Consider the following 14,050-nt stretch of genomic DNA (forward strand, 5'->3'; position numbering starts at 1 on the left):
AGCATGCATACATTTCCCACTCAAAGAGTCATTTCCCTTTACTTCAGAGGAAATTATATTGATGACATTTATTTCCTGTTATAGTAGCAACCTCCAGGCTTTATCATAACCTTAAACCAAGTAATGATCTACATTATAGCGACTTCCTTTTGTCCCCAAAAGGTAACATCAAGTCAGTGTATTAAACACCTTTATGTCCTTTATGTCCAGTGTGTGTGTGTGAAATAAAGTCATGCATAAACATGTACGAATCCAAAAATAGCACTTAGTCAGTTCAATCTATATACCGAGCACACACATACGCACACACATGTGCAGGGTACACAAACACACATGCGCACAGCCTTGAGGCATGTAAGACACAGCAGCTACACAACGTGACAGGCCGGTCTACAGGTGGTGTGAGATGCACAAATCAGCCGGAGCCGACATTACAAAACCACAGGCGAGGCTAACACTGTGAACACAAACACGTCCACAGACACACACACACACACAATGCAGCCAGTGCTGTGTCCGGTGACTGGCCAAGTCAAAGTAAAAGTCATGTGGAATCAGGCAAAGAGCCACTGGGATGGAAGGAGAAATACAGTGTGTGTTCCACATAAATCTGTGAAGGCCAGAGGGAGGAGCAGCTGAATCAATAATCACACTACTGGAGACTAGCGTTCATCTCCCTGCCGCTCTTTGTGCCTCACAAACTGCAGCTCTCTGGAGGCTGAAGCGAGCAGAATAAATGCTGCCCCTATGAACCCATCCTACAGTGTTGCCCCATGGTTAGCATGCAGACTGCGTCTTCCTCCTTCCTCACACCAGAGCATGTTCAGCGGGTAAAATAATCACCGCCGTTGTTTCTCACATTGTTTCAATTTTTTATGTTTTAAACAAAGAACCATTTTAAAATGAAGCAGAAAATGATCACATCACTCTGCTTGTGTCAAGACAATGACGCAATCACACACACACAAAAAAAAACTGATTCCAATTTAGTCACTGTTGAAGAAAAACAGTTATATTACAAAGCTGCTGGAGTAAAATATCTATTCTTAAAACACAAACATGTTGCACCTGTTCCACTGCTCATTAACAAAAATAATATAATATACAGCAAACAATAATATTAAGGGAACTGTTGAATTCAAATACAAGACAAATGCTATTATTTACTCTCACAGACATAACACAGAGCGAAGAAAAAAAAACACACTCTGACACGGCCTGTTTAGTATTTAACAAAAATTCTTAACTATTTAAAAAATAGGCATCCATGTGTGCATGAATTGTAGTGAAACAGCAAACTGCTGTTTTGTGATGGGTGGGAACAACATCAAAATCTACCCACTTCTGATACCACAACCAGTTTTGGCCGAGGGCAGCATCAATGAATTTGAAATGCACGCACAAAATAAAAAGCCCAAACTGGAACGCAGTGCAAACTGATTTCAATAACATGTATACTGCTTAGCAATGCAAAGTCATTTGAAAATGACAATCATGCAACTTTTCATCTAATGCAAGTCGGAAACGGTCATTTCACAGTAAACGTCTGGTTCTAAGTGTACAACGTGTTTATGAATGAGCGAGTGATTTGAGTCTTGTTTCTTCTTATCTACCTTTTCCTTTATGATAAAGCACAGCACCTGGTTCTGCCTGCACACAGACCACAAAGCACAACAATAAATGCATTCTTGGTTGTTGTTTGGGTTTGAAATCGATTGCACCCCACATTGCATCGGTTAGACAGTGAGATATGTAACTAGTGTGCAGGTGGTAGAATAATCTGTGTTAGTTTCTTTGAGAATGTGTGTGCTGGTTGGTAAAGCTGATTATCAAACTATGCCAGCTCTTCCAGTCCTTTACACTGTCATCACCGTCACACAGAACGGCTCCCTCTCGCTTGGCTACAGCCAGGGTTATAAATATACATGTGTTTATCATCCTCGAGAGGCAAAGCACAACTAATCCCACCTCCATTCATTTTCATCTAGTGGTGTATAAATGTGAGGCTCTGTCTTATGTGCATTTCTGCATTTGCATTAATGTGAGAGGAGGCATGATGCATCTCATTTATGACTCCCAAACTTCCTCAAGGGAAAGCTGTCGCAATTGACTGTGGGCGCGGGTGTGGGTGTCGCTCGTAGTAGAGAAATGTTTGGGGATGGAAACGTTTACAAAAAGAACAGTTTTCATATTCTGTTCTAAATCTTTTCAGTGTTTATGCATAGAACAGATTATGTCATAAGTCTAGTGAAATCTACCGGGAATAAGACCTTTTGGTACATTTTGGGAAATGTGTTTAAATGGCGGGATTCCGGCAGATGTTTGCAAATCACATTCATCGCTCATGCGTGAAAAGCAGGGACAATAACAAGGAAGATTAGAAACAAAAAAAGACAGAAAATATATGGGGAAGAGACTCCATTAAATACCAAATAAAGACAAACTGCATAAAACATGAAGATTAGCAGCAGATAGATGCAACTTTCATTTTCTAACATTCATTCTGATTTGAAATCACAGAAATACAATCAAACACTCGGTACAAATGTCTAATCCTCAGTAGTAGCCCAGTGGCTGTGGGGACAAATGACCATCTGTTTAGCCGTGTGTTTGGGTCATTACATGGATTTCATTAGTTTTTCACTGAGAGCAGATTGTGTCTGATCAGTTTGTCCCTTCCCATGAGCTCACATTTCCAAAAACAGCATAAATCTAATACACAGTATTTCGCTCAACTTTTAAAAACCATGTAGAAATAACATTTTACTAGAGCCAAGCTTCAGAGCTTTAATCCAAAATAGTGCCCAACTTTTCAAAACGTGCTCGTTGCGGCTTGCTTGTGATGGTTTTGGTGACATCTTTGAGTTTTGGTTCTTGTTTTCATTGTTATTCTAGTGGTGTTGAGTTTTTGTCTGCCCAGCGTTTCCCGTGTTCCTTCTGTCTCGTCTGTCTGCTTTCTGTGTGGCATGTTTACTGTGAGTCTTGTCGCCTCCGTGTTAAACATAGTTTTTGTTTGTTTCCTGTTTGACTTTGATAGGTTTCTTCTGGTTGCTTTGTTTTATCTTGTGTCCTGATATGATCTTCTATCTGATTATCTCTGTAGCTTGCATATTCTCCAGTTTTTAATTATAGTCTTTGAGTTTGTATGGTCACGTTTGTCCTCTGCTGTGATTTGTTAGTCAAACAGGCATGCACTCAAAACATTTTTTAGGGTGTGGAGACCGGTCAGTGAGCCAATGGCAACTGCTGATCTCTAATTAATAGTGTGTATTTCCAGACTGGTTGGGGAGGTATAGATATGTTGATGCAGCAAAAGCATCCTTGCAAATGCTTTAATTGCTAGCAGGTTGCTGTTGTTCCCCATAGTTCATATGGAAAACGATGAATGTCGGAAAAAATACTCAACAAGTAGTTATGAAAAGTGCGATCGAAACTGGAAATTTATACCGCTCACCTTCAAAGACAAAGTTTCACATTTTGAAATGTTTTGTTTGAAGTGGTAAGATAGAACTTTTGCTTTGAATGTGCATGTTATCCGTTTCCATTTTGTGTGAACCTTTTTCATGTTTTATCTACAGCTTAAAGAGTAAAAAGGCTAAAAAGTCTGCAGCTTTCATGCAAACTACAGGCGACTGCAGCAGTCTGCAAGGGATCTCACGGGGAGCTTTTTGGTGCAGAACCCAATTTGCAAATCATTTCGCCGGGCAGTGAGCTGACCTGTGAGGTGGTGTGAGGAGGTCGCTAACTGGTCTCTAGGCCTGTGTGACTGAGGCCTTATGCTTTTGCGATGTTTTTTCCATGTTCTTTTACAGACGTGGATCATAGTGACAGGCTTCAGCTGCAGTTTCTGAGACAAACATTTTAATCAACAGTGAACTTCCTCCTGATCTCACTGGGTACAGATGCTTTTTTTTTTACTTTATTGCTCCCCAACTTTTGAAATCAGTCTATGATTCATGCCACATGCCGAAACATGATCCAAACCTTTCAAACCTGACACTACGCTTTAAGCAATACACTCCCCAGTGTGTAGAAGATTAGAGGAAATCCACTTAAGCTTGCACAGATTCTATTTTTTTAATGTTAGTAGTATTTTTGGAGACATTTAGTTGCAGATAATTATCTGTGAACGACCTAATGAACCCACATTAGTGCAGGAGGAAGCCATCGGACTCATGTCATCAGCGTATTTAAAAATATGAGAAGAGGCTTGACATTCATTAGTGTAGAGTTTGTATAAAATCCAGCACTGGCCATTTTTTGCTAATAAGAGGACATGGGCTCTCTGCTCACTAAAATGACAATGAAATTATTCATCCAAAAAATGTTATTTAAATGTTACTTAAACAGATGACTTTGGGTTTGGCCTCTCCAGTGTAGACACCAGTCCCAACACAAAAAGAGCCTCAGTAACTATAAAAAATAAAAATATATCTCACAAAAATTGTTCACCTCTGCTGCGAAGCCATCTCTGATGTCTATAAATAAATGTATATAATATTCGTATATTTCAGTGAGACTAGCTGCGAGTAAGACACCTCCACCCCCACCACCTGTACGGTTGGCGATCTGATCCCAGGCTGGAAACAGTCCCAAAGTATCCTTGGGAATACACTGAACCCCAGATTGCTCCTAGTGTGTGCATCATGTGAATGTGTGTGAATGTTAGATAGAAAAACTGTAGAAAAAAGTGCATTTATGAATGTTTGTGTCGATAGATGAACGAGACATGCTGTACAGAGCTTTTTTTTTTACTAATGAAATATCTGAAGGAATTATGAATTCATACCACCACTCAATATTTGTAGGAAACTTAATTATCTTTGCGCCTCAAACAAACACAGTGGTGAAATCTCAGGCAGCAGATTCCCCTTTGATGCCATGTGCTTGATGGCAAATTGATAACCAGACAAATCAAAGACAAATGAAAACTTTCTGGTTTTCAGACTCAGTAACATGTATAAACTCCTAAAAATCATCATAAAACACTGATTTGTACTGATAGTTATAACTATGCACAACATTTTAAATTTAAAGATAATCATAAATCTCTTTGAAACACATTTGAGCTTTGAAAAAAGGTGTATACATTAAAATACTAAAATTAAGCCTGTTTGTGTTTTGACTCAGCAGGGATGATTTTAAATAGCAGAAGCTGAGAATATTTTTTTTTTTATTGAAAGCCACATGGAATCCTAGAGTGCCTTATTGCGTTATATTGCATTATATGTTGACATTTCCCCATAAACTGACGTAGAAAAGGAACAAAATGGTGCGTAACATTTGACAAGAACGCAGGAAATGAAACGTCAGATGCTTGAAATAATCGGGGGAGGGGGGTGTCTGGCCCTCTACTTTATTTTTCCACTCATCGATGCTCAGAAAACTACGCCAATGACTGTAAAGTTCACAAAAAAATAGGATTGTGTATTTGTATTATATCACACCCATTATCAGTCAATAACTCTATTAAGCACCACAACAGTCTATCCTACCTTTCCTAAACATATGTTATGTATATTCTTACATATAAAGTATAATGAGAGAGATTTTGTGGATTATCTGTATTTTTTATTTTAAACTCATTTATTAATTTCTGACTTTGAGATACACCGGTGTGTCTACTGGCCAACTTGTTTTTTCACAGTGTGGTCCAGCAGCCCTATAATGATTCATTTCAACAGGTAATGCACGTCGTTGCCAGTGATACCCCGTCCCACGCTGTTTACAGTAGATCTTGCTCATCAGATGAAAGGCACAGTCGTTTAAATGTATTTCCTGTTAATTTACACAAATCTTTTGTGTCACATCATGTGTCAGATAAGTGTTAAGCTGTTAACAGTTGAAAATTACTGGAGCAATTATTTATTCACACTTAAATGGGATCATCTGTATTTGTATAGCAACACACCTAACACCACTATTAGACTCAGCTCTCTCAACTTCAGCCTAGTACATCACTCCATCCGTTGTTTTTGCTGCAACAGAAGCAGCTTCCCTTCTTTTGTCTACAAACAGCCTTTCGTTAACATTGGACTTATCTTAAAATCATGTCAATCTGTCAGACTGTGCACTGCTTACTCTGGGCTTCTCTCTGGCTTAACTGTGATGCACAAACAAGCACTGATGTCTGGACTTGCTGAAAAGCTCTGGGTTTTGTCACCGCCTTGTTCACTGACTGAAACAGATGCTCGAGAACTTTGTTCTTCCCCTTCACAAGGCTTCCAGCTGGGAACAGCATGTCGGATCAGCTCGCTATTTCAGCACTGTACCTGTGTTCAATCACAGCTTATAGTGATGTATGAACAAGGGAGAGCTTTTCTTTACATCCACATCTATAATGAATTATGCACAATGACAGCAGTGTGACATAAGACACCTCCTCTACTGGGTTTTGGTCCGTGAAAGGGTCAGACTATATTTTTGTGTTAACGATATGCTTTGCTTAAACACCCAAAAGCCAACCGTCAAGCTCAAATGTCTCTGAGCCAACTGCTGCTGTTGTTGGCCATAAAACAATGTTTTAAAACAGACAGTACAGCTGAGGGTGTGTTACCCTCTCTGCATCACAGCTGATCTAGTCTAATTCATACCTAGCAGACGTATATCAGCTGAATGGGTAACACAATATTACATGACAAAATTTGTATTCTTAAAACTTCTTTATGTAAATTTGAGTCACCAGGACTTTTGAAGTTTTATGTGTGTTTATGTTTTCCACATTCTTCTGTGGGGACGAGTTGCCCTGGCAACCAACCAGCAGACATTTAAACCCAAACCATGATCAATACCTAACCCTAATCAAATCAATTTTATTGTCTAAACCTCACCAAATATGTTTTTTAAATTAATAATATATCAAAAATAACACAAATGAAGTCTGTGAGGTCTATTTGGGTCTCCGTTCGGTCCCACAAATGTAGTCTTTTTCATCTGTTAAAGTGAACATTTTTCATTTAATACTTGAAATTTTGCCATTAGAACTTGAGTTCAGTCCACATAAAAAAATAATGATATATAATTAATGTTTTATTCAAATTGTAGCATATGTCTGTGCATGTCTGTGTTTAGGTTTGGTAGGTAACACCTGACTAAATGATCACACCAAAATAAAGAGATTTTTGTGCTATTTGTCTTCATGATTAAAAAAAAAAAACCTAAAAAAACAGATGCAATGATAAAGCACAATAATGCTAACATCCAAATCATTTATATAAGGTCAGTTTTCCCAGTACATTAAAGCAGATCAGTCAGTAACTTTCTTACCCTCCTTTGTGTATGTCAGCAGACGGAGGCCTCTTATTGGCAGTCCCATCCTGGTGCACCTTCTTATCCAGTGACAGTGACAATGGAGCATCTCGTACAGGCAGCCCCAACACCAGCGTCTCCTTAGTAACAGAGACTGCCTCATCGCCAGTTCGACCCATGTGCTTCTTGGCATAGTCGAAGCCCTGGACAGGCTGTTGGGGGGAAAAGAACAACACATAATGTTTGAATTTGCACAGTCAAAGCTAATCCAGCTTTTAGCACAATCCAGTCAGGAGTTTTTGGATTGATGGACCAAAAGAAACTAGAGACATGAAAACAAACATCGACTGTAGAGCACATGCAAAGACATAAAAAAAGACAATGCAACTGTTTCTGATATGCTGTACATGGCATACGCTGATGAGAGGGAAATATTGTAAGTCAGTTTACTTTAAAACTCACAATAATGAACAATGAATAATATATCAGCCACAGAATGTGCAGATCTTGCAACTAGCATAAATGAAAAGAGCGCTTGACACCAAAAGAACAACTGAAGAATCAAAAGCGCAAGGCAGGATTTCTTGCAGAATTTAACATCAGAGTTTTCCCATTTACATTATTGGTAAGCTAGTTTTCAGTTTAATCATATATGTTATACTGTTGCATTTCAACAAGCAAACAAATAGAGCCAATAGCCAGCTGAAGCATATTAGCCAATTGTGTTGTGCTGATGCATGCATACAGCTAATGTTCACGACAGTTTCAGCTGTGTGGTGGCAGATGTCTTTTCTGCCTGTTGCCATAGTAAAGACGTAGATACATCTGCACTTTTTACTGTCTTTGCCTACTGTTTTGTGACATCATTGTTGCATTGTTCAGTGCACAACACCTTTTATCCTGATACAAGCACTCTGAATTGAGCGGTAATTGAAGCCTTAATGTTGGGTAACACAGTTACAGCAGAAGCAAAAGCTTAAAGTTTAATTTGGTGAGAAGTCACCACACTTTAGAAAAGGTCATTGGATTTGACAGGCAATAACCATACGTGCAGTTTTTATGTCATGCCACAGAAATTAAAGTTTTTTTGGTTGTTTTTTTATAGACTGCTCATCATGTAATAAGCCCAATAGCAGTACCAGCTGGAGTTGATCTCTGTGGCACATACACACCTATCACATGCCTCGTGTAGCCATTTCCAGTGATTAAAGCAGAAGCATAATGCTGCAGCTTCAACTCTATTATGGATACAGTCTATTCACTGGGTTTGTGTGTTTCTATACTTTTTTTATCTGGTTAAAACCTTCTGTTTCACAAGCTGGGCTACTGCAGCTTAAACGTAAATGTGTGTTTATTATTTTCAGATTTAACCTCTGTGTGAATAGATATGTCAGTAAACACCATGAACGCCGGCGATGAGACTGCCTTCATTTGATTGGACTGATAGATGAAAGACTTCAACTCACTTTTCAATTCATAAAACATTTTGAGTCCGTTGTCACCCTGAGCTTTTCACGCTAGCTGCAGCACTGAACAACCTGATGTGGGTGAACAGCGCTCAGAGTTCTACCAGCTGACACGACATGTTCTCCTGAATACTAAAGAAAAAATTCCAGATAAGTGTTGCTTCTATTTCAGATAAAAGTAATTGGATGGACATCCCTCCCTGAACCTTTTTTTTTTATCAGTCTCCAAACACCAGAGCTGGCATAATGAAAAGTTGAAAAATAAATAAATAAAAAAAGATTAACAGCACCTTTGAAGTCAGGGGTTTTGGCATAAAGAGACAGAACATAAAAAGAGGCGGCAGCAAAAGCAGTCTGAAAAGCCTCCGAGGCCTGGACACAATCTTTGTATTCAAATTAAGAAAAAGCGTTTAGCGTGCAGGAGTGAAAAAAGATAAAGCGTGGGGGGGAAGAAAATTTCAATTTAGGTTACACAACCAAGTAGATGAAACCCAGATTTAAAAAAAAATAAAAATTGCCGCCTCTTTTCTATTTTGAGCAACTCTAAAATGGGACGTCTAATGCATTTGATGATGCATGCTAAATTCTGAGTGCGTGTGAGGTTAGGCAACGTGTGCATCCAGCTGACGGCGTTGTTAATAATTCATCAGTCATACACACCGCTGTACCATCAGCGAGCTCCAACACACGTGGCTGCAGACGTGGATGAGTGCCGGGGAAAGTGATAGGAGCTCAGATAGAGACGGAAAGAGAGCGGTACACCGTAGGCCCTCTCACCATGCCATAAATATATATGGATTGAGTCCATCTTTACACGCATATTCTACCAACTGAATTGATGTATGTTGACAGTTGCTGACTCTTTAATGTGAAAGACGTATGGAGAGTGCAAACACTCATTTGCCTATAACCTATGAGGAGAAAAGAAAGGGCAACGTGCAAGGTAGGAGCACAAGATGTGCTGTTGCAAATATGTCCTTCCACCAGTATGCATGTGGATTATCGAAGCACAGGCATAAGGCTTCGTGCCACGGGTGCTGAACTGGCACTGAACTGCAGGTGATGGGTAAAGCAATGCATGGAGACAGTATGGATTCTCAGAAATGACAAAGCCGAGGGGATGTAACCTTGAAAAGCAGGCTGACATTTCACCGCTCACATTTGACTGCACTGCCTCACGATCGTTCTCTGTTCTTTTCACTTCCACACATCTGTCTATTCAAATTGTCTCTGCCCTTTCTTCCTTTCCAGACTTTCTCTTTTTCCATTCTCCCTGCCTTGTCATCTCGCTCCCTCGTTTCCTACGTCCACTGACAGTGTGTTGACTTAACAAATGGCCGTCTTTCATCTTACGCGAGCGGCCCGGTTTAATGAAGACTTGAAGCCCGTGCTATGGGGTGATCCTCTGATCTCTCTGTCAGAGATGGATGGTGTTTTTCTCCACATCCATTTAGAACAGCAGCAGAAGAAAGAAGGCGAGGAGAGAGAGGAGGACAGCAACAAGAAGTCTGGGATTTCTTCCACTTGAGGATGTCATATGAAGTCACTCTGAGCACGACTCTGTGGCACCACCAGATTATCCTCCCTTTTTTCCCTTCAGTATCACACAGATGCTTCTCCTCTTGTCTAATTTTAACTCAGAGCAATACCCAACAGCAGCTTGATGAGGTGCAGCAGATGGATGAGATATGCTCTTTTCCCCCTGTGGCCATATTGATTTAAATTCAGCTCCAGCAGGGCTGATGGCGGAAGCACAGCAAAGAGATGCGCTAAAAAAAAAAAAAACTAGATACATAATAAAAAAAATAAAGGCTTGATTGCACATCAACAAGGTGCTGCAGCGGTTAGATAAACTCCTTCTGGGGGCCAGTTGAGGCATGATGCAGCAAAATGCAAAATACCTTCAGTCCTTTAAATGGCAGCCACTGCATTGTACACTCACTGAACACCTTACAAATGAAAAATGGATTTCTTCTACTTTCGCTGATTCCACCTCTATTGTACTCCACATGGAGGCCAGCTATCTGAGGCTTTCATGCATATACAAGGCGGCACAGAGGGAGGAAAAGCCATTTTGAAGAATGTTCCGGCTGCACAGCAGAGTGATAAAGGGAGGAGGAAGCAGCAGAATCCCTCTTTAATGCTTAAACACACATGCAGACCTAATATAAGTCACAGTATTGATCAGCAGCTTTAGCTTGTCCTGCACAGCGTGGGAATAGTTCATGCACACATGCGCACGCGAGCACAGTTGCACACAGGAGGTCAACTTGATGGAGTCTGCTTGGTATTCAGATGACTTAACAGAACACACACGCAAGCTAGCTTAAGACACAGACTCCGTTTACGCCTGAAATTTGTATGGGATTTATATCTGCATGTCCCGTGGAGGAAAATTCAAGATGTATACACAAGCATTAAAATTAGAATGTGTTGTAGAAAAAAATGAAATGACAACATTGGATCTTTGCCGGGTATAAATGCGATCTGCAAGGTGTGACCACAAATCCAACCAGTAACTTCTAATCAGCTCTTCTGCTTCTTTCTTCTTACATCCACTGCCAAGTTTGAAGCAAAAGCTGCCTCATGAAATCACTGATGTCTGTCCTTTGCTATTCTGTTAAGAGCCTCGTGCAGAGGCTTTTTTTTTTTTAAAGTCGACACCCTCGAATTTTGTTTTACGATACTGTTTTTGTGTGTGCGTTCGTGGGGGGGGGGGGCTTTAATTAAATTAAAGCCAGAATTAAACATTTTCAAGCTAAATTAATCAAATTCAGCAGTCGTCTTCTAGCATTTCAGTCTTTTTACTTTATAACTGCCTTTTGTGTTTTTCTTTTTCCCCACTGTAGCTCAGCAAGAAAACACTTCCTATGAGGAAACACACTGAGGGAATTTGGTGCTACAATAACTCACTCTGCAGGACTGGCTAGGCTGTTAATCTCAGTAATGCGTACCGTGCTTTATCCTCCTTTTGGACTCTAATGGGGACTATAATTTTCAAAATGAACATCTTATTGTATTCAGTAAGACTTGAAACTAGCGACTGAGATCATGAAGTCATTACACAAGTGCTCACTGAGGGAGACTTAAGACTTTCATACAAGTGGGGGTCTTTTGTTGCAACCAGAATCCTCACCCTCTCCAGGCCATTAGACAGAATGCAGGGTTAGGGCACAGGTATAACCTCTGGGATGTTAGCTTTGGGTGGTGAGAAACAAATCAAAATGTATATACCAGAGAAACTAAACAGCTGACTCCTCAAAGTGCAATAAAATTATGAACAGGGCACCCGACTTTAAGTAATGAAATAACTGATGAGTTAAAATATTGCACCTTGATTACATCTCATTAAAGTAAGTTATTGAAATCACAACTGTTTTTTGGAACAGTCTACATAAGCGTGTATTTTTGCTGTAAGGCTGGGCAGATTGTGGACCCTCGAGTTGCCATTTAAAGACCTTCAGTTTTTGGCAACCCGGAGGTTGCTGCTTGATTGCACAGAACAAGCACTGCACGCCATTCCCACTCTCTTTTTTATCATTTCTTCTAACATCTGGCCCTTCTTATGTAAGCAACAAAAAAAAAAAAGATTTAAAAAAACACTAGCCAATACTGAATGTAGACTGGTCAGTATACATGCCGCCATGAGAATAATTAAAAAAGACCAAAATTAACTGAAAAGTCTCTAACTTTAGTTTTCAGCTCCCAAACCTAACTCCTGTTAAATATTTATCTGATTTATTGAATGCACATCTTGCTCGGGTTTGGGAGAGAGTAAATACAGTGGTTGTAGCTTCACGGCGCCACTTATAAAACCTCATATTTTGGGCCTCTTTAATATTTCATGCGCTCTCTTGTGAAACGCAACATTAAATGTTTACAAACAGTTTCGAAAGCAAACAAACCTTGAAGCTGGAAAATTTGAATGTTAATATATAATACTAAAAGAAGTGGAAAACACTCAAACCCAACACGTACATGTATTTTCCGAGGAGTCTACACATACTAGCTCCGTGTCCGACCAAAGACATCCCGCCTACCCCTGCATGCATCGTTCCCTCGGCTCGCTTTGCATCTTGAGGAATGAGGATGAGAAAGGCTGGACCAAAATAACCCGCTGATATGTTCCACCGCAGTAACACTAACCACACTGATGGCCTCTGCACAGTTCTTTGTCATTTAAGGCATTTTTAAGCATCTTTATGTGTTGGCTCTGTTGCTGCTCTGCTTTGAGTTCATGATCATATCATTTAGTGGAAAAACCACATATAAAAAGGGAATGGGTTGGAGGTCTGTGTGCAGGGATCCTGCTGTGCCACTGCAGAATGTGAGCAGGATAAAACAACCGGTCTGAAAGGGAATGGCAATAGCAAATAAGCCAAGGCTGATGACACAAGCTTGTGTCACTCTTTATGGATGCTACAAAAATAAAAATAGATCGATTTGGTTCGCAGATGTTGAGCTTCATTTTTGCAATTCAAATTTATGGGCCCGGTTAAAAATGGATTCTTCTTCAGGCCAATAGTATTGAGCTCATTTGGCTGTTTTTATGAGCCAGCATTTTATCAGCCTATCAACTCAAACCTAAACATTTTAAATCTCACCGAGCATGCTTTAGATATTTCTTCACCTGCTCTCAATGCTCCCCCTTCCAATTTCCTATTGATCTCTCGTAGCCAATGAGAATGGTGGAAAAAGTGATGTCCACAGAACAGCAGCCGCATGCAAGAATTTACCCAGCAACAAGGACACACAGAACACAGAGTGATAAGCAGCCAACAAAGCAGTTCAAGCAACTGTTCAAACCCTATTAATTAATGAGAATAACAGCAACTCATTCATTCATCCACTGACTCTATCAGTCAGCTATACACCTTTCAGGCGTCTTAGTGAATACCTGGTGGTGGTAACTGCCCTCCCTTCGATATGAAGTCTAAACAGGGAAGAGAGGGAAATGGTCAGGAAAGGGTTATTATAGAATAGAATAGAATAGAATAGAATAGAATAGAAAACAGGTGGATAGGGGAGGAAGGAATGCATCAAATGTTCCGGTTTTGGCCATCACTCTAATCTGGGTTAATAAGGCTGTATTCACTCAGTTCAGAATGAAGCAAGAGTAGCAAAACAATCAAAGTAGGATACTTCTGACATGCCTACCATGTCGAGCTATAAAAAAAAATGTGTATTTCAATTTAAGAAAATATGTTGGACACTTTTTTAAGTGAAAGATCACTAAACAGCTCATGCTATGGTGAGTTTTACCCGTGGCAAGAACATTAAATGTGTGAAAAAGGAATTTTAGCTCATCTCCCTTTAACGTGGCAGTCTGCTTTATT

At 39.9% G+C, this 14,050-nt stretch overlaps 1 protein-coding gene across 5 annotated transcripts in view; it reads right to left on the bottom strand.

The window, feature by feature from the left end:
* The window catches only part of kiaa1549la (KIAA1549-like a), a 112,159-nt gene that overhangs the window by 26,958 nt on the left and 71,151 nt on the right, over positions 1-14,050 (bottom strand). For 4 of the 5 annotated variants that reach the window (XM_063477689.1, XM_063477688.1, XM_063477687.1 and 1 more), the window contains exons 12-13: positions 13,612-13,647; positions 7,267-7,460 (exon numbers count right to left, since the gene is read on the bottom strand). In XM_063477689.1, the coding sequence (XP_063333759.1) occupies positions 7,267-7,460; positions 13,612-13,647 (230 nt within the window). The remainder of the gene's footprint in view (positions 1-7,266; positions 7,461-13,611; positions 13,648-14,050) is intronic. The other variant, XM_063477690.1, reaches the window with a different exon arrangement.

Source organism: Pelmatolapia mariae, linkage group LG7, assembly GCF_036321145.2.
Source record: "Pelmatolapia mariae isolate MD_Pm_ZW linkage group LG7, Pm_UMD_F_2, whole genome shotgun sequence".
Lineage (NCBI taxonomy): Eukaryota > Metazoa > Chordata > Actinopteri > Cichliformes > Cichlidae > Pelmatolapia > Pelmatolapia mariae.